Source organism: Branchiostoma lanceolatum, chromosome 14 (genome assembly GCF_035083965.1).
Source record: "Branchiostoma lanceolatum isolate klBraLanc5 chromosome 14, klBraLanc5.hap2, whole genome shotgun sequence".
Classification (NCBI taxonomy): Eukaryota; Metazoa; Chordata; class Leptocardii; order Amphioxiformes; family Branchiostomatidae; genus Branchiostoma; species Branchiostoma lanceolatum.
Genome location: NC_089735.1, coordinates 6,308,833 through 6,336,314, shown reverse-complemented (window position 1 = coordinate 6,336,314; position 27,482 = coordinate 6,308,833). Strand labels below are relative to the sequence as shown.

General features: G+C 42.3%; 2 protein-coding genes across 2 annotated transcripts; one reads left to right on the top strand and one right to left on the bottom strand.

Moving 5' to 3' along the window:
* Positions 1-63: 63 nt before the first annotated feature.
* Positions 64-18,557, top strand: LOC136448861 (A disintegrin and metalloproteinase with thrombospondin motifs 3-like). The gene is made up of 23 exons (XM_066448528.1): positions 64-519; positions 735-762; positions 1,029-1,369; positions 2,347-2,494; positions 3,638-3,774; positions 4,121-4,204; positions 4,697-4,841; positions 6,138-6,243; positions 6,832-6,975; positions 7,234-7,366; positions 8,076-8,189; positions 9,986-10,125; positions 10,308-10,371; positions 10,637-10,745; positions 11,060-11,193; positions 11,691-11,811; positions 12,365-12,484; positions 12,902-13,065; positions 13,539-13,701; positions 14,242-14,374; positions 15,065-15,275; positions 15,805-15,952; positions 16,450-18,557. Exons 1-23 carry the CDS (start codon positions 466-468, stop codon positions 16,659-16,661), a joined length of 3,153 nt encoding a protein of 1,050 aa, XP_066304625.1. The 5' UTR covers positions 64-465; the 3' UTR covers positions 16,662-18,557.
* Positions 18,441-21,984, bottom strand: LOC136448863 (insulin-like growth factor-binding protein complex acid labile subunit). Its single transcript, XM_066448530.1, has 4 exons — positions 21,215-21,984; positions 20,463-20,646; positions 20,158-20,292; positions 18,441-19,734 (listed from the first exon to the last, which is right to left on the bottom strand). Exons 1-4 carry the CDS (start codon positions 21,946-21,948, stop codon positions 18,955-18,957), a joined length of 1,833 nt encoding a protein of 610 aa, XP_066304627.1. The 5' UTR covers positions 21,949-21,984; the 3' UTR covers positions 18,441-18,954.
* Between the last annotated feature and the right edge of the window lie 5,498 nt (positions 21,985-27,482).

The window sequence follows — 27,482 nt, the reverse complement described above, 5'->3', positions numbered from 1 at the left end:
TATGGTTTGAAGTATGATATTTGAGGCTTTCGCTGTTACCATCTTTCAATATTTTTCCTCCATGAAAAAAAATATCAAAGTGTGTCATATCTGCGCGAGTAGTTTCTCCCTTTCAGATTAATGACTTCCCACTGCGTCGGTCAGCTTTCAGTTTGTTTATGTGGCAGCTGTCCTTGTGCTCCAGGAGCCGCGCGGTTTGCACCATACGGGGCAACACGTAGCCCTGGTGTAACACAAGGTGACGTGGCCATGTGGAATTACTCTGCTTCCCGTCGAAAGACATGCCTGCCCCCGTGACTGGACCATGGCGGCGCCCAGACTGTATGAAGACGAGCGGTGGCGGTGAGGTTGGAGTGGACGTGTAACGTGTCGCACACGCCGCCAGTGCCGTAGTGTCATCCCGGCGGCTCACCGTGCGTGTGGCGCTCACTCTGGCAGGAAGAGGCCGGTAGACTTGCAGCTGAGATGCTCTCATTCTTCCCCGCCCTGGCCTGTGTCTGCATGTTTCTGTCAGATCAGGTAAACTAGATAACTCGATTTCACACCGCCACAGCCACGACTGCCGATCAATGTTGTGTCTATTGTTGTTAGTCTGTATAAATTCACGAGGTGTCACTCTTTACTGCTACACTGTATTTGAACAATTGCCTGTGATGACATTGTTGGCTTTAGCCTGGAATCTAGATGTCTACGCCCATCTTAATGAAGTTCATATGGGATTTTCTTATTCACAGGGGGGCGCCGTCTCACTCAAGTTTAGAGGTACGTGCTCATTTGAACTTTATATAATATCAGAAGATTATGTTACGTCTTGCATTGACGCTTGATATCAAGTCCAATGATTAATTTCGACGAATCAGAATGAATAAGAATTATGATATAAAATTTAACCTTAGTCCATTGACAATCATTGAATGTGTCAACTTTACCCTACATTTTACGAGGGCGACCAGGGGTCTCATGTGAGGTAACCTTGCCCCACATTTACACGCGTCATCTGTTCCCCATTTCTTTGATGCCGTTACTAGGTGACTTGGAAATGACGACACACAACGGGGACCATGAAGTCATTGTACCGTTTCTGTCCGATTCCGACGGGAGATTCCTAAGTTACGACTTGAAGTCGTCGTCGAGACATGCCAGGAGTCTGAATGGCGACAGAAACTTGTACGTGTCATTCAAGGCTTTTGAGGCTGACTTTCTACTGCGACTTGAGCGAAATGATAAACTTATCGCACCGAAGGCCACGGTTGAATGGCAGGAAGGGAATACCACACACAAGGAGAGAATAAAGGAACGCTGTTTCTACAGAGGGCATCTCAACAACACGTCTGTTTCCTCGGTGGCAGTTACCAACTGCCGAGGCCTGGTGAGTAGCATTTCTCAGAGATCTGGGCTAACTCACAGCGATAATCAGGCCCAGCTTTCAACCCTCGCGTGTGAATTGGTATAACAACTGTAGGCGCATACCTTACAAACCTTACAGCTAAGCTCGCCGTGCCATGGCACACTGAACAGTGTCGTGTCGGCGGTGCCATTGTATGGGGAGTCACGCAACTGTTTCCGTGCCTGTCTGTAGACCAAACCATCTGCAGTTGTTTGTATCTTGAACACGCTGTTGTTATGATGCGGGCTTGCAGGTGACTTTTTAAGGTCAGGAAGACGTTGTGAAAATGTAGCCATCTAGCAGATCTGTCTGGAAATGCACTCAAGAAGTTTGACATTTTATGATTTATGATCTATTCATTATTATGTGTGAAATGTTCAAATTGAGACTTGATTTAATAGATGATGAGGAAATTCTGTTATAACTCTTACGGTATTGATGAGAATTTCATACAGTTGTTAATCTGAGTTATACATTATTAGATATACATTATGCAATAAAGCTATATAGTACATTAGTACATCTAAGGTCAAGATAAACGTCATCAGGTGTAACGCTAGATTATTGATATAAAGACTTCAAGAGAACAAAGCTAAAATGTGAAATTCAGTTCTGGATTTGCTGCTTTCTACCATTTCACCAGAACACATATATCTTAGCCTGGTACCCAGACCTATTCTAGCTAATCTCCAAGCAGATCTACACCTGGCACGAAAATCGTATATGCTAGCCAGAGAAGGTCCAGTCAGCCAGAGAGGGTCCAAGCTGGTGTAGATCTGCTTGGAGATTAATTCTAGCTGCCATGTCTCTTTCATCCTCTTTTGCAAAATAGGAAAAAGACACCTGGCAATTATAACAGGATACAATCTGATGAGGAAGTCCTGAGGAAGGTTTGGATACCACGGCCGGGCTACATATATTTATGACCGGGCTACATATATTTATGACTGTCATTTCAGGAAGGATGGATTCATTCAGAAGGAAACAATTTCTTCATTGAGCCACTTCACAATTCATCAAGGGATGACAGGGAGCACGTTATACACAGAAAACATACAAGTCTGGAGGGGGACACCATGCAATGGCCCACTATAAGTATAACTGAAGGTAAAAGCACCAATTATATTGCGATTCTTCTTTAGGGATGTTTTCACTCTAGTCTCCTCCAGACTACAAACGTGGCTGGAAAAATAGAATAAATCGGCCAAATAGACTGAATGATTTGCCAGAAGAGTTAGCCGGCCATAGGAGTACAGTTTGCAACCTGGGTACTTCTATCAGCCTCCTCCTATGGCGGCTAACCCCTCTGTCTTATCATTCAGTCTACTTGACCAATTTCTACTATTTTTTCCAGCAGCCTATCATAGGGAGTCTGGTAGGGACTAGTTTTCACAGTAGGCACTCCACAATGGTACATCCCACTGTGACACAGTTTGAAACTGTGGGATGTATTTCAAGAATGTTTTTGTGTGTCTTAACCAGCCACTCTGTGTTAAGACGGTATCACGGTGATTACCAGTACAAATACCTCACTCTGCCAAATCTCGATAAGCCGGCTGTTGGTGAAAGTTGGCTTCTAATGTTAGTGTTTGGAAGGGCACATTTCAGCAACCAGCTAGGTTTGGCTAGCTTTCCCTTACCATTGCCAGAGAATGCTGGCTCGTCAGAAAATGTTACCATTTTCCCGAGGACAGTACATGTGAGGTTAACCAAGGAGGTTCTATCAAATAGATCTTGACAAAACCTTCTTGGTATATCAATAAGATTATATATAATGTCCTTTGATTTTCCACGCCTACTTTTGCCACCACAGGACCTATTCATAAACTAGGCTGAGTTTTTACCATGATTGCTAAATGGAGAAACAACTAGACAGGGGCTTTCTTCAGCAGTTGGTACTATAAAAGTAAAAGACGAGTATTAATGGGCTTGATACACATCCTAAATGGTGTACATGTAAATAATCTCCAAGCAGATCCACACCGGGCGCGAAAATCGTAGTATGCTAGCCAGAGAAGGTCCAGTCAGCCAGAGAGGGTGGACCCTCTCTGGCTGACTGGACCTTCTCTGGCTAGCATACTACGATTTTCGCGCCCGGTGTGGATCTGCTTGGAGATTACATGTAAACACATTTTTAAATACCGGTATGACAAAACTCAAGTGATGAATCTAAGAACATACAAATAAAGATCGTATGGCATGACTCTCAGCCCAATGTTCTCTGTAATGTGTGCATACCTTATCTTTCAGAGGACAAACCAAGACACAAGCGTCATGACACAGTAAGAGACAAGAATGTGGAGGTGCTACTGACGGCCGACTACTCCGTCGTCTCTTTCCATGGATATGAAAATATTCAGATCTATTTGCTGACTATCATGAACATAGTAAGTTGTTGGAGGACTAAATGAACGATAAAAGTTGACTTATAAATACTTATATTGCAGCTAAGGTTTTTAGATATATATACGTTTAAAACTTTCTCAGTTTGACACCTACATTGTATAAACTTGAGATTTTACAACTTTTTTCTTTGCAGAAGTTAACATCATCTTTCCTTCTGTGAACTGCAATATAGAAATACAGAATAGAGAATAACATAAGTGTTCATTCTAAGATGCAAGGTTTAGAAAAGTGTAACATAAGATGCCATATTAATCAACAAAGATTATGCAAGAACATGACCAACTTTTTTCAAAATTCCAATTCCACAACAGACTATTTCCATTTCAGGTGAATGAGCTGTACCACCACCGGTCACTTGCAGCCCATGTAAACATATGCCTGGTGCGGATGGTACTTTTGGATCCAGCAACAGTAAGATTACATCCTGTGTTTAATTGCTGTGACGTGACAGTCGCAGTGTAGTGTAAGGATATGTGGTTCACCTTAGTCCCTTGTTGATTAGGTCTTAAAGTCCTCTTTGTTCTTTTCTTTTAACTTATCCAATCCTAACAATTTTCTGACTGCTAAAGCAGACAGCAGGAATGTCCCTATTGCGCAACTGGCAGCAGCCTCATAGTTGAGCTCCTGGTTCCAATTAGTTGGTAACTGGGAGACCCTGGTTCAATCCTGGGACAGCATATCTCATTTGGGGCTCCTGCTGTTGAGACTCATGTCTTTTTGAATCTGAAGGGACGTAAAACGGGTGTCCCATGTTCGAGGAGGTGCCTTGAGCATGTTAAAAGATATGCTCTGCTACTGAAACAGCAATGAAACTTGCTGCCCTATGTACCACTAGGCACCACAGTACACTAAGTAGACAGCTGTTTGGAACAAAGACTGAAGCCTGTTCCTCCCGTTATCCAGTCTAACATGGTGGTCCCTGGGAACCCATCGCGCAGTCTGGAGCAGGTCTGCAAGTGGGCGCACGACGTGCAGACAGAAGATCTGGATGACACCGACCACCACGACCACGCCATCTTCCTCACCCGTATTGATTTCGGACCCGCAGGTCAATAAAAAGTGGAACTTCATTCCAACTGGCAAGTCTGTCATGTCTTCCCAAAATACCAAGTTTCCCAAACAGTGTTCTGTTGGATGCCTTTTGGCATGTTTGGTACATTTGTGCTTGTCTTGGGAGAGCCACAGACTGCATGGCCAACCAAGGAATCAAATGTTTCCTACTATAGAGAACATCTTTTTGTGTGTGTAATTTTAACACATCTGCTGTCTAATGAAAGAGCTCTTGATTGAGATTTAAACCTTAATTGTGACAGCCGTACTATGCTAAGCTTTTTCTTAACCGCCCTCTTCTAGACCCAATTCACAGCAGAATTTGCAAAGTGTGATTCACCCAGGCATGGGATTGATTCCAATTTTCAGAATCCACCTCCTGAGGTGGATTCACTTGTATCAGGATTACCACACCCCCCCCCCCCCCCCCCCTGGAGCCAGAATCAGACCGTTCATACCTGGATGTAGATTCAGGATCAATTAATCCAGTTCCTCCCGATTCGCAGTTCAGTGAGTCCCAATTTGCGAAGCCTGGTATGAACGTGGGCTAAAGCAGCCTGGATGCCAGACTTGTTTGCTTTTGTCCCTTCCTCACTGATTGCTCCCCTTCCAACAATGAGGACCAAGCTAACAAGCCTGGCATCCAGGCTATTCCTACACTACAGAATGGGCTGCGCTCTTCTTTGCAGACTAAATATGATTATATCATATCACATGCTGCTGCTATTAATGATGCTATAAAATCATTCTAAAGCCATAAAATAATACTTTAAAGAACAATCTTGCAATGTGAACACTCTATCATGGTTGAAAATACCCTGAAAACATGCTATGTGCAAAATGCATCACTTCAACTATTGCGTGATTTACATGGCAAATTTTGTGATATCGGGACTAGCAATATTGGGACGGCAACAGCTTTTTCTGGGATCTCTAAAAAGAAATCTTATAGTCGTATCAAGGCTTTTCCCCACAAAATGGGGAAAATCCCACACAAGAACTCAGAACTACACGTATTTGCATCTTCGTGATTCTAACAAGTTGACAAATTGCACTTTTAGTGCACTATTGGAATCAGACTCACTTTATTATTATAATCAGCTAGGACAAAATAATCACGATGAATCACAATCTTAGTGCCATGTGTGTCCTGCGGTACTTCCTAGCGGTGTGTGTAAAGCCATCCCAACATCGTCGCTCTGATTATCAGGAAAAACTGGACATACAGTACGTTGTGTTAACTGATGCCCCTGAGAGAGTCAATGGTGCATCCCTCTGCCTTCTCCCAACACAGGTTACGCCCCGGTGACAGGCATGTGTCACGAGCTCCGCAGCTGCACCCTGAACCACGAGGACGGCTTCTCCTCCGCCTTCGTGGTGGCCCACGAGACTGGTCATGTGTAAGATATGGAAATCTTTATTGACACAAAGAAGTACAGCAACTTTCATAATGTCTACTACATCTATACATACAAACAGTCAAGTGAATACAAATGAATTAACCTATACAAATGAATTAACCTTTGTAAGATGTCTGACCTTCAGTAGATTGCTTTGATCTTGTAGCTCTGTAGCTGTCATAACTCGAGAACTTCCGATTTTGATATATCGTTATAAAATATCCAGATGAAATGATCGGAATGCATGTCAACCTTAAATTTTGGAAATACTAAATTGAAACACCACAGATTAACTGAAAATACTGAAATACATTATCCTTAAGACAATATTTATCCTTAAGACAGTATTTATCCTTAAGACAGTATTTATCCTTAAGACAGTATTTATCCTTAAGACAGTATTTATCCTGAAGACAGCTTTTATACTTAAGACAGTATTTGTACATTTATACTTAAGACATTAATTATACTTAAGAGATTATTTTTACTTCCTGGCAGTATGTATGAAGCATCAAAAAGCATCATGCTTCACCTCAGTTGAGGATGACTGGTCTTAGAAAATTGAAATAATGTTTTCCCGAAATTCAGCCTTGGTATGGAGCATGATGGTGATGGAAATGACTGTTCTGACGAGACTGCCTATGGAAGCATCATGGCACCACTAGTACAGGCCACGTTTAGCCGCTACCACTGGTCCAGATGCAGTCAGGCTGAGTTACGACAACACATCAGGTAAGTTAGACCAACACATCTACTGTGCATTACCTAGGCCACATCAATTTATCTTATTAGTTCTCACACATGTTAATGTGGTAACGTTAATTATGATAGGTAAAAGAACCCAACACACCTGTCAAAAATAGTAAGGGTGCTCTGTGCGCTTGGTTGCAAATGCATGCTGTGGCGAGGCGGCCGTGTCATTGCACGAATAGCCCTGAGATTATAGTCGAGGTTTTTCATTCATTGAATTATCTTCCTATAACATTACAGTAGCTACTACTGCCTTGATGATGATCCATTTGAAAAAGACTGGCCTAAGATCCCAGAGTATCCTGGCATTAACTACTCCATGGATGAACAGTGTACCTTTGACTTTGGAGGAGGATACAGACTTTGCACTGCAGTAGGTGGAGTCCAATATGTTAATGGTTATACATGTGTACTTTAATTCTTGAAATTTTCGCAATGGTTTTATGTTCGTGTTGACCAAAGTGAACATGGAAGCTTAAGACCATATTACTGTACAATATGAGACTATAGCGCTGCCGCAAACTTAAAACCACTGCAAACACTCCATTTCTCCCTATGGCAAAATTGGATCACAGCAAACTTAAAGGCATTTACAGCTAGATAAAGGTCCTGGTCAGAAAAGATATTAGGACTGTCATTGGGAATAATGAAAGAGAGAGCAGTGATTGTATTTCATTCCAGTGGCATGTTGATTTACACAACTGTGACATTTAGAAGACATAACATTACTTGACAGAATTCTTGTCAAAATCGGATCAATGTCCCTTTTGTAACTAACAATAAACCTAGTGAACATTTTTTACTACAGTAATGTATGAAATTAATGTTTTCCTAAATGCATTTAATTTGGCTGTGTAATAAACTTTTTTGGTTATTCACTGTTCCGATGCTCGGTGTCAAAAATCAAAAGTGAATCATCATTGGGCGGTTCAAGGAGGTTTAAACCTCCTTGGGCGGTTGCAACCTTTTGATCGTATTTCATTGGAATTTACCCAGCCTTAGAACTTTTACAACGGGCAAAAATGTCAACAAAAACAAGAGTTCAAAAACTTTACACCTCCGTTATTCTACTCTCTCTCCAGTTCAAGACCTATGACCCATGTAAGCAGCTATGGTGCAGCCATCCTGGGAACCCATTCTTCTGTAAGACTAAGAAAGGACCAGCTCTAGATGGGACGTCATGTGGAGACAGGCTAGTAAGTTTAGCTGTTTAAAGTTTCATGTTATTAATTTGGTATCTTTCTAATAATGGTAGGATGTGTTTTATTTTACAGGACACTATTTGTTTAGAATTTTATGTCCACCATTCACTACATAACTGTAGAACTAGACATGGCATTGTGTCTAACGTTGGGTAACATAAATTCGTGGGGTACTTAAATTCGGGATTTTTCGAAAACGGGGTATTTAGGGACATGTGCTAGATGCAACATCAGTAATACCGCTGGAAATGCAAACTTGACAGACTAACGTATTCAGAACACTGTCTGAAAAGCTTCGATAAGCATGCATTAGAAGGCGACGAGGACAAAAACTCTCCGTCCCTTATTGGAACAGTCTGAGGGCTTCGTAGGAGAATCACACTACATCATTGTCGGCTGGTATATAAGACAAATGTCACATCCGCTTCCTGCTAAACACAATCATTTACAAGACAACTTATTTTCTTAAAATTGCTGACCTGCAATTGGACTCTAAGTGCGATCAATCATCAAACCCCCTCTTTGTTGCTACAACCTACGGCACGTGTATTTTCCCGCCGCCATATCATTACCCAGAATCCTGTTGTCAAGCAGACGACAAAGGTTTGTGAGGAACACTTTTTTGTCTAAATGTTGCGTGTAATTGTGGACTGAGGACGATATTTTCCTCAAAGTTTGCTCCTAACACAACAAGGAATACATGGACATAGTAGTATTATCAATGCTACGGCATCCGGCTAACTTTCAATGAATAATGTACACGTTGCCATGACGGTGGATGTCGCCTTTGACGTACTATAGCTACCGACTCAACACACGGGTTGTTCTCGTAGGCCTGATGTGTGCGGTACGGCCGTTTTTTTCGTGTATTTTTTTACTTGGACACGTCTATATCCATAGCACTCTCCTCAAGCCAAGGATGGAACGAATAGCTGCTGTATAAAATGTAATTAGCGGTAAGATATTCAAGACGAATCTTCTCTCCCGAATTAATGTTCACCCCTGTCCGACAGCACCGTCATTGTGCGTGCAGCGGACGGTAGTTTCAAGTTGAAATATTCTGGTGTCAGCACGACTAGAGACAAAATCTACCATATATATGATTAGTGCAAAGATGGTACATGATACTTACAGAATAATAGAAAAAAAGGATGGTTTATTGTTCTGCTAGATTGATTTCAGTCAATCATTATCGGAAAAATCCCGAATTTATGTTACCCAACGTTAACTTAGTAATTCTAACTGCATGTTTGTTTTTAAAGGCATCCAGAGCATTTTATGTGGCTTCAAACTTGAATAAAAAAACTCAAATTTCTAGTCATTCCTACACATAGTAGGTTTCAATAACACTATACCGTTACATATCGACATTAAAGGAGCAAAGATACGATGTCGTTGTGTGGTGAGAACTGATAGAAAATCCAAGCATTAATAGACTGATCCTGACTGTCCATCACAAATGATTAGCGGTTTGACCAATGAGAAAATGACTGCATGTCCGTCAAATATTTGCATTTTTATGTTTTAATTTTGCATTTCTACGTTTTGACGGAGGTGGGCGGGGCTATATGGTATCGGTCTATTTACACTAGGCACGTGAAACTAAAAGATCACCATGTAGCTTATTTTTGTGCCGCTTTTGAGCACTTTTGATAAGAAATCCGCGCGCACATGTGGTAAACAGTGGCATTAAATGTCGATTTCATAAAGATTACAGCAACTAGAATATTTCCAGCCTCATAAAATGCTCTGAGTGCCTTTAACTGAATGTTTGTTCTGTTTGTGTACAGTGGTGTCTACAAGGTTCCTGTCAGAAGGAACATCCCATTGCCATCCATGGGGGGTGGAGTACGTGGACAGCCTGGGAGGAGTGTTCTAGGACGTGTGACATTGGCATCAGAGTCAGACACCGCACATGTGATAATCCAAGGTGATCGTTGTTTAAGAACAGTATAAGCTTCATGAGCTTTCATGATATTGTCAATGTTGTCTTGATTTGTCATGAATTCTGCATTAGAAATGGTGTTGACTGCTAATAATGTATTTCATAACTGATTAATTCCATGTGTGATTGTTGCACCCTCCAAGCTGTGTTGTATTTTGTTCTTGTAGACCAGAGAGAGGTGGTTCTGAATGCAAGGGACAGAGTCAGGAATTTGAATTATGTAATACACAGGTACTGTATTGTACTGTTTCTTCACTGCCAACATTAACAGTTTGCTCATTTAAACCAAAGAAACCTGTTAGTTATCATATCTTGAGTATGGAGCCTAGTAACAAATAAGACAATGTGTGACTCTTGTGTTATGTATCAAGTTCAACACCTAAATCTTACAAAGTGTAAATATGTGTTAAAAAATTCTTTAGGACAAACTAACAGCACTGTTAGCACTGGTGAATATCATTTAGCTTAGTAAAACATATTGGACATTCTCATTTAGGATTGCCCTGACTCACCAGTGGACTTCCGAGCACAGCAGTGCAGTGTGCACGACATTGAAGAGATCCTAGGAACCACTCACCACTGGATCCCTCATCAACCGGAGGGAGGTTTGTGATGTCAAGTATTGTTTTTGACTTGTGTGTGTGTGTGTGTGTGTGTGTGTGTGTGTGTGAATGAGTGTGTCTGTGTCTGTCTGTCTGTGTGTGTGAGTGAGTGAATGAGTGTGTCTGTGTCTGTGTGAGTGAGTGAGTGAGTGAGTGAGTGAGTGAGTGAGTGAGTGAGTGAGTGAGTGAGTGAGTGAGTGTCTTTGCGTCCTCTTGTGTGTGTGTGTGTGTGTTTGTGTTTGGATCTTCTTGTGTGTGTGTTTGTGTGTATGTGTGTGTCATGTGTGTGTTTAACAAATGCACGCATTATTCTGCAGAAAAGGGTCCTTGCAAGCTACAGTGTATATCACGTGAGAAGGGTGACATCCACAGATTCCCCGGTGATGTCATCGATGGAACACGGTGCTCTTATGACAATCCTACAAACATCTGTGTTCTTGGAAAATGCGAGGTAGTCTCATGTCTTACATTAATTTTGTAGTCAACATTGCTTTATGATACGGTAACTCTCATAATTCCGCCAGGTACCCTAGGAGAGTCGCATTAAAAAAAAAAGTGTTATTGAGGCCAAAACCACATAGATATCTTGAACACCTGAAATGTGCAATTGGTTCAAGGATCACTGATGCTGCAACAGTGTATCTCTTTTTCTTTATGAGGCGGTCTAAGGGTACCTTTCAGAATTATGAGACTTGATGTTATAGGTTAGATTGAATTGTAGTAGTTGATATGGGATGCAACATCAATGTTGTGTAAAAAAATTCCAAGTCATATTTGATCTACAGCCTTTTTTGATGTTTGATCAAAGTATTCAACATTTCAACATTTTAGCATTCATTACTAATATCAAACATCATCACAATTGTATGTTAATAAATCAATATGACTGTTTTCTGTAAGTCTGTTGTATCAAATATCCTTTGACCTGTTACCCTTTCTTCCCCATAGACTGTTGGATGTGACCGAAAGCTGCAGTCTACCAAAGAGTTTGACAACTGTGGGGTTTGTGGCGGTGACAGTACTCGCTGTAAAACTATCAAGGGCACATTTGACAAGCCCCCCAGACCAGGTTTGTAGCTTTCCCATCAATCATGGTAGTTATTGTCCCATAGTTGTTGGAAAAATGGATGAGCATTATGGATGTCCCTGTAGCTCAATTGGTAGCGGCTTCGCAGTTGAGCCTCCTGTTTCCAATTAGTTGGATCCGGGAGACCCCGGGTCGAATCCCGGGAAGGGTATCCTTGTCGGAGCTGCACCGTCTTTCAGAAGAGACGAAAAACGGGGGTCCCGTGTTCGAGGAGGTGCCTCGAGTGTGTTACAACAGCCTCATTACTCACATGGGTACCTACTGGCTGAGATAATACAACCTGGTGAATAATTATCATGTCAGTGCCTATGAATCAAATTTATAAAAAGTATGATTTGTATAGATCTAGATTTCGCAACAGATACACAAATGTAGATTTGCATGTCATTGAGGGATGTCATTTGTGTGTTATCTTCCATTATGAAATTGCAATCATAATGTTACACGATCATGTATGTTACAGAAGACAAAAGCAAATATCTAGTATCTACTTGCTACATGAACCAGAATCTATCTTTTTGTGATGCATCTACAGGAAACACCATCCCTGACAGTGATGAGGAGTCAGACACAGAGTACCAGGAGGTGGTGGTACTGCCCAAGGGAGCATGGAATATTGAAGTGTTTGAGACAACGCCATCCCCACATTTCATCGGTACTGAGCTGTTGTTGTCTCTATCAGACTGATTGATAACTACACTGGCTATAGAAAGAATAATTTGCCAGGAGATTTAGGCCACCATAGGGTAATATTCACCCTTGTGGTTAGGGGGGAAATGTTGCCCTTTCTGAAGACTATTTTGACAAATTCTACTATCCATAACCCCCCAGGAAGGCCTGGTGGAGGCTAGAGCTGTTAATGTAGACCTCAAGCTCTCAGGTGCTTGCTTGGTATGTGCTAAATTGTATTAGCCACTTCAATTTCTCACTGCAGTGCCTATAGCTTCATCCTAAAAAAATCATGAAAAGCCTAAGGTAAAATGAAAAGAACAAGTTTACTGCAGTTGATTTACATGTGAGGAGTGATTTGTTGAGAACTGATTCTAACTCCAAACTCCATGTTATCTGCCAGTGCTAAAGAATGTAGAAACAGGTGTGTTTGCTCTGAAGGACCATGGGACAAAGGAAGCCTTGCTGCATTTTGTAGAGGGTGGTACACGATGGACCTACCTTCGCTCCAGTGATAGTGAAACCCTTGGTACCAAAGGACCACTGCTCCAGGCCATTGTTGTACTGGTATGTACCACATGTATCTAATTTTATTAAGTCATGGTATCACACCCTTTTTACTGACATACATCGTAAACTTTTACCAAGGACAAAATGCCTAGCCAGGAATGCCAGGAATCAAATCTCGGACCTCTATATCTGCTTGGCCTGGTATCCAAAGCCAAGTGTGTTCGGCCTCCATTTGTGGAGAGGACAAAGAGACTCGACGCCAGGATAGTGTCCACTATCCTAGCCATTCAGCTATTCAACTCCACAAGCATTGTATAGTCTCTACCAGACTAACTATGCCAGGGTTTCACTTGCAGGCTCCTAAACGGGCGAAATGTGATCTTCACTGTGGACTGACACTACTGGATAATTATTCCTTTTTCTGCCGAATTCTACGATTCATACGCCCGTAAGAGGGCCTGGTGGAGGCTAAGCATTGTAGACAACATTAAGAAATAGAATTCTGACCTGGCCTGATGTTGCCCCAACAGATCTCCCCAAAAGGACTGGAACCCTCCACCCTGGCGTACAAGTATGTGATCCACGAGGATCTGTTCCCGTCTGTCAACAACAACATGATCCCTGGAGGCAGCCCTGACGAGTATATCTGGGTGATGAGAGCCTGGACCGTGTGCTCCAAGTCCTGTGGGGGTGGTGAGTTGTCAATGGATTTGGCCTGGAATCCACCCTATTCTTAACTCTAGCCCACTCCTCTGACTGCTTCCCTGTAGAATAGTCTGGCACTCGTTTACATTCAAACATTTAGCCCTTATATTATGAATTAGTTCAGGCCTTGAGTGTTTCTCAGAAGCAGTGTAATGGAGATCAAACTTCCAAATGGCTGAGTGTTCAATCCCTATTCTCTCTGTCTCTCTCTCTGTCTCTCTCTCTGTCTCTCTCTCTGTCTCTCTCTGTCTCTCTCTCTGTCTCTCTCTCTGTCTCTCTGTCTCTCTCTCTCTCTCTCTCTCTCTCTCTCTCTCTCTCTCCCTCCCTCTCCCTCTCTCTCTCTCTCTCTCTCTGTTAATCCCTATTACCCTTGCAGAGAACCATACGATTCTGAGCCTATCAGGGTTCTCACATGTATTTTCAAATATATATATATATATATCAAACATTCAAATACCAAATGATAGTTTATCAACCGGTGCCAGACTATTCTGCAATAGTTCCTCTATTGTGATATATTTTCTGCAGGTGTGCAGTACACTAGGCACACCTGCAAGAGGAAGAGTGATGATAAAGTGATGAACATTCGACTGTGCAACAAAGACGAGCGTCCTGCAGTCCTGCGGAGAGAGTGTAACATCCACTCCTGCCAGGAAGCCAGGTAACGTCACATCTTCCAGCCATCAAGACTTTTTGGGTATTTAGGCCACAGTGAGTAAATACTATGGGTGACATCCTCTGCAGTCTCCAAATCTAAGGCAATAGCAAGAAAAAAACAGATTGATAAAGAACACAAGATGCCAACGTTTTCAAAATAGACACCATACGAAACATAGCATCACAACCAAGTCTTTCATCCCTATATTCATTAAGTGCACAAAGTGGCACTAGTGTGCAAGTGTGATAGCCCAGTGTCACTTACCAAGTTGGCAACTATATTCATATCTACCACACTGACTTCTACAACTTCTGAATTAAGTTTCACTTCTAAGGCTACACTCATGGCTACCTCAGTCACTAGAGTTATTTCCATAGGAACACTCAAGGCTACTACGCAACATACTTCCTGGTCATGTTGACCATCTCCGAAGGGGAACAAAATTTCTTTTTTTTTCGAATCAGCCAAAAATCAATGCTTGCATTGATGTCAGCTATGAAACTTGCTGTGGCCTTGCTGGAAGAAAAATGTGTTTTTTTAATGCCATAATTGTGGGGTGTTCTTTATTTTGCTAATACGTTGCTCTCCTCAGAACGAAAATTCAATGCACTTACTTATTGTGTCCAACAAGATTTAGCTCTGTACTTTATTCACAACTAGATTTCAGTTTCTTGTTTGATTTCCCTACCCCAGATGGGTTGTTGATAAATGGGAACACTGCTCCAAGACCTGTGGAATGGAGGGTTACCAGATCCGTACAGTCCGATGTGTGCGCCCCACCCCCGACAACTCCTCCATCGAACCTGTCCACCACAAGCACTGTAAAGAGGAGAAACCAGCCAATCGGCAGCCATGTAACAGGGTTCCCTGCCCATCCTTCTGGAGAACGGGGGCCTGGTCAAAGGTGGGAGAGAAACATTCCCTTGAACTCTTGAAAAACAGCCTCGGCCGAATGAGTGTATCGTTGTTTACTTTCAAGGTTAAATGGTTGAAAAAAGAAACAATGAAAAAAAACATGTAGTCTCCTTTTCTTGAAAGGTTCTGATTCAACTTTAAACCTAATTTAAGATGTCGCAACTTGGTGATAGACCGATTCCATAGCCCTGCCTACCTCCCCTGAAATGCAAAATGCTAGTGAAAAATGTAGAAAGGCAAAAACATTTGATAGACATGCATTTTGCTCTCTTATTGGTGGAACTGCTAATTGCCATCAATATAACCTCGCTTGTTGCCATACTATCATTGGTAGAACTGCTAATTGTGATGGACATTCAGGATCTATTATTATCAAAAGCCTGGTGACGAAGAGCATAGCATTGAAACTGAAAAAGTACACAATGAATGATTTTGTTCCTTTCTCGACCCCACCCCAAGAAGGTCATGTATACCATGAATGAGTTCTTTAATATGTTCCATTGTTGCTCATGTTGCAGTGCTCTGTCAGCTGTGGCCAGGGCCTAAAGGAGAGACAGGTTGTCTGTCAGGGTCCAGGAAACAGACCATGGGATGCTGACGACGTCGTCCACTGTCTGGAGAAGAAGCCTCCCTCTTCACAAGTCTGTATAGGGGAGCCTTGCCCAGGTAGAAAGCACTGTGACACCAAATAACAAGTATCATACGCATATTGCAGCTATGCTGTATTTAACTTATATTTTTGGGCCCTTTGACCACTAGTCCTAAGTCTGAGTAACACCGTTGCGTGTGAGTCATAAGTGGGAGTGAGTATAAACACATGAGGATGATTCTAAGGCCACCATGTCATACTGTATGTACCTTTACATTAGAGGTGATTTAATTTCATGGTTAGGAGAAAATGGAGTATTCACTGTGGTTCATGATAGCACTACAGTCACATACTATACAGCAATGGAAAGACTGTTGGTTTTAACTTAAGTTAAGTGAAGCAGTCACCATGAAAACCCGGAATATAAAACTACACGTTCGGTGAAAACTGTAAGATTTATGGTACATGTTTGTGGCCTTATGGTCAGACCAATTTGGCTACCATGTTAGAAATATTATTCATGACGAGTATCCAGTACAGTATCTGCAATAGAAAAACTTGGTGTTTTCTACAGAGGAGACCTGTGCAGGGGACCAGTCTATCTTCTGCCAGCTGGACGTGTTGTCACGTTACTGCTCCATTCCTGGCTACCAGAAACTGTGCTGCCGCTCCTGTAGAAGATACCGGCCCACCCCGCAGTTAGCGTCTACTTCTGAATCATTCAACCAGACAACAGTCCAGGAGGGTATGGTAGAGACACAAACCAGTGGTCGACAGGCGGGGTAGATTATCTAGCCTGGGTGGCATCCTACGGTAGTTCAAGTTTTCTGGGGTTCTCATACTCTCCTCTTACCAACAGGTATAGGGAGAGTATGGGAGCTCTGGTAGCTAGGATGACACTCAGGCTATAAATTGTCATCATCACATGAAATATCATATGTAAGACCAAAACAAACCTTCTATCACTCTTAAACTATAGGCTTTGCTTTTACATTCTTCCTGTGTGCTGCCATCATTGTAGTAAAAAAAGAGGACATTCCACTACATGCACAAGTATCTGCACAGTGTCTGTGTATAGATAATTTTTGATAATTCATTAAAAAGGAATAACACAGAGGTGATGTTGTAAATTGATTTTTAGGTGCTTACCTATTTTTGGGGAATTATTTTATGTTTTGATTATTGCCTATTTCAATAGGGGAATTTTTTTCTACTCTTCTAACAGTTACCATACGTAAAAATTAGATCCAACACGTAGATGCCAATCAAAGGATAGTAAATGACTGTCTAGTTATTTTATTATATGTTGAGACTTAACAAATTATATTTGCCACATCATTAGGTCCTTTTTTGGCAGCCACAAGTTTTTGAATTTAGTTGAATTTATTTGGCTCTGTTTTGAGTTTGAGTTTGGTTTCTGGTGGGCCGTTATTTTTTTATGACATGTAACTAGATGAAATTTCATTTCTGTGTCATGATCATGGTGCTGTATGCATGTATCTGTAGAGCTTACAGAAGTACTGAATGATGTCTGTACATTATCCTGATACATTCAGATTTCTGGAACAAAAACCACAGGGTGGGAACTATGAAACTGGAATGTAGTCATGAGTATTTGTAAGATTAAAGCGGTATCTCTCTGAAGAATAAGATTTTTTGTTAAAATTCCCAATTGCAAAATGGTGCAAATGGGCTCAAAACCGTGCAATCACTGCAAATCTCGTTTCAATGACTCTTAATCATTGTACTTATTAAATTGAGCGGCAACACTTTGATTTCTAACAAAATTGTCTTGTTTCTGATGTGGAAACTGAGAATGTGACATTCCAGGCAGGGCTATTTTGTTTCTAGAGGTCACATATTTTACTTGTGTGTCGCAGTTCAGTGTGACAACAAGGAAAAATTGATGAAAATTTGCAAAGTTCACGTAATTTCCTATTACAATTTGGTCCAGTGAGATACCCGCTTAAGATGCCTTGTCTTCAATAATGCAAAAGCTGCTGCAACATTTCTGAACAATTTGATTAGAGTAAATCTTTGTAAGCTTGTACTTTATTGAAATCAATTGAACCTTAAGACAGTTTCTTTCTTCGGTCACATGCTAGCACTACCAGTGTGTAGGTGTATCATTGATTATCAGACACATTAATTAATATCTTGTTAAGAAAGATTTTCTTCATCTAGCTTAATTTTTCTTCTTTGACGACAATTGTTTGGTTACTTACTTCTACTGTCTGTAATTCACATGTTGTTGAAATTCGAAGTTCATTGTTATGTTTTAGTGACATAATTAATCCAGGCTGACTTACAACAGCTTATGTTGACAATGTACTGCCTGAAGCTTATCGTAGATAAAGTGTAAGGTACATGGTATCTCTGATCTCCCGAGGCCCTATCTTACCAGGGCAGTTCAATGAAGATTTCCCCGACTCACTTCCTGTTATTGTTGGAAGCTGTGAAATGTTAGCTTCCTACGATGTTCCAAAGTATGTCAGAGGAAGTCAGTATTGAGCTACCCTCATGTTTACAAATATTTCCAACTGTTGATTAAAATGTACATGTACATAATACATAAAACTCATTTATTTAAATACATAAAGTATCCTCATCAACTGTCATACGTGAAAGGTATGACAGTACATAAGCTACATGATAATAAAGACTTAACATTTAGATTTATAATCCTATTGTAATTGTCTGAAAACATTGAGTAGATTTGCAAAATGGTTTACATAACAGGCACACTGATTTGTTCCTAAATACAACTTTTGCTCTTTTGTTTAAAACTATGATGCTCATTTATATTCAATAAAAATACATGTTGTATGTTGCTACGATGGACCTTAACCCATACTAACTGTCTACAGCAAGACTAAAAACAAAAAGACATGGAAATCTACCTTCTTCAGACGTACGTTTTGATTCTGCTCCTATCTTTTCACAATGGGATGATGATGCCTGTCTATTGTTCTCAAATGTTTCAAGACGTTATATCAATAATGATGTGTTGAGGTATTTTCAGTAACTGTCATGCGGACTTAGATACAGTGGTACATAATATAATGTATTTATGATAACATCACTCTCCGTCTCCGGAATGTACAGTTTCCACCGTTTCAATCACAACGATTGGCAACAGTCCTTCTCTGAAGATTATGTTGGAAGCTGTCTCACTGTCAGTCTCTTTGGACTCCACATTTTCCTTGAGTCGATTGTCGCTATTTTCACAAACAAAGTCCACCGCAGACACTGTGGTGATTGGCTTACCGGCGTGTTTTAGCGGTGTGCTGCAGCTGGCCACCGCGGAGACACCGAAAGACGGTTTGTAGTCCACGGCAGTTGTACTCATCCACTCGCGCAACCATTTCAGGTGGCAGTCGCACTTCCAAGGATTTCCTTGTAGTTCAACACGGGTCAGAGGAGGTAGAGCCAAAACGTCCTTCGACAGGCTTTCCAGGCGATTGTTGGCGAGAGAGAGCTTCTCCAATGACAAGCAATCCTCGAGGAAGGATTCGGGGATGTCCCTTATTTGATTGTTCTGTAACAACAGCTCTAGCAGTTGTGACTGACCATGCAACATTCTCCCAGGCAGCCGCTCCAACACATTTCCAGCTAGGATTAAGTGGCTAAGGCTTTCTAATCCGTAAAATGCTGCTTCAGGGATCTGACGCAACTTGTTTCCCTGGAGTGACAGTTGAGTGAGCGACCTCAACCCGTTAAATGCACCCTCCTGGACATTGCGGATGTAGTTGTCGCTGAGGTCTAGATGAGACAGGTGATCAAGCTCGTGGAATGCATTGTCGGGCACTTCATGGAGCTTGTTTTTCTGAAGCAGGAGGATTTCCAGCTGTGCCAATCCCTAGATAGGACATAAATCTGTCTGTGAACGTCCTCAATAACCTTTTCCATTCGTCATGCAGGCACAGACTTAGGTAAGCAACATCCCAAGGTAAAAAGACGTAACAAGCAGGGATGTGAAAAGTTAGCAATACCAAGGATATTACACAGTGTCCTTGGCAGTACCCAATGCCGGTAAAGTACCGCGAAAATCATTTAGATACAGGTCCAACATGCCGTAACATCAATGTACCGGCACTGTTTAACGTTGGGACTTATTTTGTTACTAAAAGCGTGTTATTCCTACCACAAAGATGACAATATAATAATCGCAAGTATAAAAAACTTTCACTGGTCAGCTTAGATCTTTGAAAGACACTGGGAATTGAGAAAACGATTCAAACGTTGACAATAAATATGATTACAAGAGTCATGACGGAAATACCTGAAAGGTTGTAGCATTGATGCTTTTGATGGAGTTCTGCTGCAGGTAAAGATGGCGCAGTTTGTGCAGTTCAGACAGTAGCTCTGGTTTCACTGATGTGATTTTGTTACTCTGCATGCTGAGGGTGACGAGTTTCTGTTGTGTACAGAGAAAGGAAACATTGCAAAGTTAGCACAGATAAACTTACTATCTATAGTAGTTGTCGCATGTCATAGTCAAAGGATGAGAAAGCAAGACACACACGCACACATACACATACACACACAAACACGCGCACACACAGAGAAGGAAAGAAGTCCCCTCACCTTATTTTGCCTTAAGGCATCCCCGTGGAACATCTCCAGTAGATTTGCGTCAAGTTCAACGACTTGGAGGTTGGGTAGATCACTAAACACCTTCCTTGGCAGCAATGCCAGTTTGTTCCCGTGGAACCACAGCAGCTGTACGGTGTTTAGTCCCTCAAACACGCCCTCTTCAAGGCGGTAAAATCTGGTTTAAAGAGTGATGGTATGGTTATTAGATGGAGTGCGTGTAATTCTAACATCAGACATGTTTGATGCTGTTTTAGCAAATGATCAAGTGGACTTCAGATAGGTGTGTGTAATATAGTGCTGGCTGAAAACGATATTGCGATTGCATGATGTAGATATAACCTTAAGCAATTGTGCCGAAAATTTATGAGTGGTCGGCCGAAATAAAACTGTACTGGCCCATGGATTTCAGTCTCAGCTTTAGTCCGCTTCCAGATAACATGACTGGATTCCAGACTACATGAACTGTGTAGAAACACACATCAAAAGTTGGATAAGGTCTGGGAAATTGCAGAGGCCAATATTGCAGTCAGTTCCTAATGTCAACATTCTGTCTTGATAAAAACAATCTGTTGAACTAAGGCTTACGCTTCTAGTCAAACTTTCTGGTTTACATCTCTCAACACAATGTTTGTATTGGCAAGGTACTAACACTTAATGCGCATTAAACTTACAACCCTTGTATTGACAGATTGCAAATGTGATGTTTTTCCAAAGGGAAACGTACCAGATAGCATATATCTCACCTGTTCTGGTACAGGAAAAGCCTCATGAGGTTCTGCAGTGACTTGAAAATCCCCAGGGGGAGGGACGACAGGTGGTTCCCGCCAAGATTGAGATCATAGAGCCGAGTCAGGCCGTCAAACAGACCAAGATTCAAATACTTTATTTGATTATCATGCAGGTAGAGATACTGAAGGGAAGGCAGGTTTCTGAAGATTCCCATCGGCAACGACCTGATCTTGTTCCACCCCAAGTAGATCCCGTCCAGTTTGGTGAGTCCTGCGAACAAGTCCGGTTCTAGAAATGTCAGAGCGTTCCCATAGAGGTGAAGCCAGCGCAGTTTCTTCAAGGGACGGAAGGTGGACTTGTGGAGGAAGCGAAGTTTGTTGAAGTGTAGGTCCAGGTCCATGAGCTCAGTGGTGTTGGTGAAGGCGTCTCGGTCCACATCTACCATTTGATTCCCGCTCATATCGAGGTAGTACAGTAGGCTGTACCCTGGTCCGTTCAGTGTGTGGTTCACCATGTGGATGGAATTGTACTGAAGAATGAGTTTTCTGGTGGGATTGGGAATGCCGGGTGGTGGCATGTGCATGCCTTTCCGTGCACAGTTAATAGTTTTGCCGTAAACTTCATGCTGGTAGCAGTGACAGGCCTGGAGACAAGGCAATTTTGCGCTGTTGGCACACATGGGAAGCAGTAACAAGATGCCATAGACGTACAGCAGCCACAAACCGGCAGGTTGTCTTTTTGACTTCATGATGAATCTAAGGTACAAATGAACGGTTTGTTAATTCAATAAAATCAATGACTTGTGTCGTATTCATTGCCATTTCTGGGATAACCTCTTCCCGAACCTGTTTCTATGTTACATATTGCTATGTTCAATACAACAGTCAATATCAGTTACGACTTTTAATCAGTGTATATATAACTGACCTATGATTCCCTTTCGACAATATGGTTCATAGCACGAGATATGACACGGTATACGGTGGCTATTCAGGAAAGAATTCGAGAATTCATTATTGGTGAGGTTTAACTCTTGGCAGCTGGATCAACAGCCCAATGTCGTCTTTACATCGTTATCAGTTGAAACTTCCTTTTCAAAAATCAAGTCAGGGAAAGGTAAACCCACAGTTATGCCAGACATTTTAATGCCTGAAAGGCTGAAACGAAGATTATGCTTGCGACCGTGAGTGCTTTTTATGTCCGTTGGGTAAGTTCACCAAGTCAAGAGGATTGGAGAGAAAGAGACTGAATCTTTACTACCTCCGACACCCAGTTTGTCTACCTTGACTTGTACGACATTGTTTTTCTTCATTTCATGTCTAACTGAAACATGGGCGCTTTTAGTAGGCTCTCTAATCGAAATAACCGTGTTCCGTCATCTTTCACGTATAAATAGAGGGCGTCAAAGTTTGATTTGGAATAGTTTAAACAGAGGAATGGTTAGAAAAAGGAAACAGAGAATTCCAAGTGATTGTGTCGCTATGTAGTGGAGACAAGAAAGTAACCATATGGTAAACGTATCTAAGTCAACATGAGCATATAACGTTACATACACGCTGACACCAATGCACTTTCTTTGCGGGACTTGATGACGATTGTCTAACCTTAGTACAACACACGTACTAGCCTTGCAGAACTTGAAGGATCTTGAAGAACTTGAAGTGCAACAATCTGATCCCTCACCTCTTCGACCAGCAGAGAGCTTTTCCAAGTGACAAGATCGCTAGTGCAAGTTTAATGCGCAACACGTGTGCGCTATGCCGTCCGGGGACTAGAACTCAAGGATACTAAGAATAGATTTGAAGCAGATAAACCACTGTGGGGGAATAGTTGGAGATCAGGACGATTCGATCCTTACTAACTCGGCCAGGTCAACTCCTCCCAACACTCTGCCGGGTCAACTCTGGTTAGGGTTTATCATGGTGTTGGGTTGAGTTTAGAGTGGGCTTGGGTTAGGGTTAGGGTGTTGGGTCGAGTTACCAGTAGTCTGATTAGCCGAAAGGCAAAGTTGGACGAAATTGGTAAAGGGCCGAAGCGCCCGACATCGATATCCTAATAGCCAGGTCTTCGAAATGGAAGACTGCTGTGCAATATGAAAACATACCCTTTAATTGAGCTTGGCACCATATAAAGAAATAGGGTACATGATTCAAATCTCAAGTTGTAACTTGACGCATTTTGAAATACCACACAAGGGTATGATTATGGAAATGTACCCTCTAAAAAATCTCTGAAGTTCAGGAAAGTCGTTATCTTGAGCTGTAATCTATGGCAGACAGTTTCCTTCCGTTTTCCACTGACTGGAACTGTGCGGAAGCACCAGACTCAGGCCTTTCCCATGGCCCACCATGCAGAGTCCATCTAAAACATGGCATCTAAGGACAAATGCTGATTTGGTCCACTGAAAACGGAGTTCTAAATTCTTTGAAGTGAAGTAGAAACCGGAACTGGTATTTGTGGTGCGCCTGATCTGTCGATAACGGATTTTCGTTCAGCTTTGGCTAATACGTCACAAGATTTCCCTCTGCCATATCAAGACTTCCTTGTGACACGTCCAGACTTCCTCGGGCCTTCCTTTGGCTACACAAGACGAATGAACCAAGGTCAGGATGGTTTTGGCGTAGAAAACACAAACAAACGTTTGGGACGTGTCCAAGTGTCGACAGGTGCCTTTTCTCTACATCAACATAAGCGTTTGACAAAACACAGAAGACGTACTCGTTGTACTAATTATTTTTATCGAGAAGAAATATCAATCAGACAAAAGGCACCGCCTGATTATCTGGATGTTTTCTTTAGTCTTAATAGGAAACCCAACAAGAACATAATCCACCTGTGCCGGCTGTACAACTGTCAAAGGACTGTGCTCTGTTTTCCGTCCTGCAGTGTAACTATGGTGTAACTGCAGTGTACCTGTTAGCAGATTTGTCCACTATCTCTCGAATTTGCCACTGTACCTACCGAATATGACTGTATGGGTAAAACAAATTGGCAACATGTGTTCTGTTGCACTGAGATCGCTGCCGTTGCTTGAAGGCAAAGTTGATTTGCACCGTTCTGTGTCTGCCAGAGGCGAAAAGGCGCAGTATTTCATTGGACTTTCTAATCAGGAAACACGGCCACAGCCCAGATGCATCTTGTTAAAGAGGGGGTTCTTAAATTAATTGGAATGTTGTATATTTGGGAGGTTTAAAGAATCAACTGTACTGTCTATTATCTAACGACGAAGAAGCCTATGGTTCAACATTCTATACACCACCATTCTGTGTTTTATCCTCGTACTCTGCGATCCTGAATATCGAGAATGTGTGGTGTTATAATTCCACAACAAAGTCGTCCTACGTGACTTCTTAAGCCGAACCACCCCGGTTCAAGGGTACTGTTACTGTAACTGCCCCTCAAATCTAAAAGGTGCATCCGTTTGACACATGATGGACGGAAAGGTCATCAGGTTCAGCTGTCTGCTAACCTTAAAGAGATCTAATACTAAAGACTATCGTGCCTGACACTTCAACGCCACCATTGATTCATCACGATCAACAACTTCAGCCAAGCAGGCGTGCAGAGGTAAAGAAATGCCGTTTGTGGGACTCATATGTCCATGGAAGATAAATCAGGCATATTATCTCCTCACACTGACAATCTTCTATCACGTAGCACTACAACTGATGAAGAATTGTGTAACTGTTGTCCCTTACCTGCGGCGTCAGCGTACACGTCGGGCCCCTTGCAGCAGACCTCGGCGGTTCCTCTTGCGTGGGTGGTAGCGTCTCTAACACGATTCCACACACACTGCCACGAGTTCAATCAGATCAGGTAAGCGGCGGTCCCCCTACTGGTTTTAAGAGCCAGTGCCTGTCTAAGTGCTCGACTATATAAAGTTACCTTCTGACCGCATGTGTAATTCGCCACTTGCCGATTGAAGAAACCGCAACAAGCCCAGTTCTCCGCACATGCCCAGCCGTGTCCTGAGAATAACCGGCAGGTATGCATGAATCATGCATGTGTTGCCGTCAGATTTCCGCCTGACTTATGAGACAAGTCGTCTGAGATTACCGCCAATTACAAAGAGCATCCTAGCGAGACAGGTTTTCTGGTACTGCTTTATACCAGAGGACTTATCGCCGGTTGCGCAAATCCCTGATCCCTGACACAAGGGATGAGAAAAGGTCAGGATTTATATTCTATCTTGTTTCTTGTCACCGAGCAAGGCAGGACCAGGCTAAATGAGTGCGGCGATCGTTAGATGAAACTTAGATTGTTTACAGTTGGACTGTCTTTCCTTGCGCTGGTGAGATTAAAGGCGACAGCAACAATAAAGACCATTCCTCCAAGGAACACACTGTGCCTCCGAGGTAACGGTCCTGGAATGAGGATTGCCGCGTTTCAGTGCCTGATTAGACAACCTTCTCATTAGGCACTGTCTAAATCTGTCACTGATGCAACGTCCTGTACTGCCCTTATGCGGGAATGTCACATATGTCGGTGTGGTGGGCAGGCTGTATACTCGGACAAGGATGGAGAGGCTAACTGTCAGAATAGCCGTTGTTTTTAAGGCAAAGTTATCTATAGGCGTCATTTGCAAACGTTTGGACCCATTGCATGATGATAAAAAGCGAATTCATCAGTCCAAGGCTAGCTGAAGTGCAAGTCAGGCAGCCTTGGGGAATAATTAAGACGGACAATTTTTTCTTTGAATCCCTGCCCTCAATGTCCGAGTCACCGCGGTTACTTAAGATCGTGACAGGGGGGATAATGCCACTGGACGAGACAAGGAAATCAAGTTGCAAACTTACAGAAGTGAAGATCTGGAGAACTGAAATAAACTGAACTGTTTGTCACAGTGGGGTGTACTTTAGGTGAAGACCCGGGTAGTGAAGGTTTCCGGTTTGGTGGGACGCCCTAGTTAGAGGCTAGTTCCACAGTGAGCCGTTCAGTCTCTGTTGATATGGAGGGACTGGTGAGGATTGAAGCTGAACAACGACAGTATTCAGACTAGATCAGGGCTGCTGAACACGTCCTGATCTGGGGGCCGACAGTGCGTGGCCAGGGAATGCACGGCACATTCACCGGAACTGGTCTGGAAACAACAAGTAACGTTGCAGGGTACACTTGAGAGTCAAGTTCAGACATTGACACGCGCCATGTGTTTAAATCAGGGAATGTAAGCCATAATGACTGTGGAAAAAATAAACAGACATTATTGAAAAATCAGACAACTCGGTTGTTGGTAACAGCTTTACCTCAGATTTTATCTCCGTTGGTTGTTTGCTTGGGCTTTTGATTATTTAATAGTTGGTTAATTGGTTGGTTGGTTAATTAGTTGGTTGGTTGGTTGGTTGGTTAATTGGTTGGTTGGTTGGTTTATTAGTTGGTTGGTTGGTTGGTTGGTTGGTTAATTGGTTGGTTGTTGGCTGGTTGGTTGGTTGGTTGGTTGGTTGGTTGGTTGGTTACTTGGTGTATACCATAACTGAAAACGCCATGCATAGTTAATCCATGATGATGTTAAGTTTGTGGGTTAATTCTTGCTCTCAGCAAGGGAACTTCGCTGCCTGTGTCAGCTATTTGTTAGCGTTGGGCGTGATCTGACAGGTCATAGCAGTCCAAGTAGTAACTGTCTACATGTACAGTGATATGCGTGAAGACTGGCCCCTGACTGGACCTTTTAACGCGAAAAGTGGTTTAAGCGGGAGATGGAAGACATGGAAGGCAAAGAAATGTCAACAGGCAACGCTAATTGTGACAGTGTTCAAGAAGAAACGACAGCCTGTACCAAACCGCATTGTTTATAGCAAAACAGAATATGTTTAAAGACCCAGCTGTCACAATCGCAATGTCCTGAATACTTGGCAGGGCTGGTTGGATAGTAGTAAAGAGGAAACCTTGTGCTGATAAGACTGATAGTTAGCAAGGTTAGGACAACATTATGGGACACTAGGCTGGTTATGAGAACATGACGAAAGCTGTCAGCTGCCTGGGAAGATAACGTCTCAACTGCTTCCTGTGGGCACTATATACAAGGACAGTGTAATAAAGGTTCCCCCGGCCAACTTCCCGTTTCAGTTATTTGGATACATGATTTCATAGGATGTCCTCATAGCTTAACTGGTAGCAGCCTCATGGTTGAGCTCCTCGTTCGATCCAATGAGTTGCTTTTGAACTGGGAGACCCCGGTTCAATCCGGTGTCAGGACATCTCGGTTGGGGTTTTACCTGTCTTGTGGAAGGGACGTAAAACGGGAGTCCTGTGTTCGAGAAGATGCCTCGTACACGTTAAAGGGTA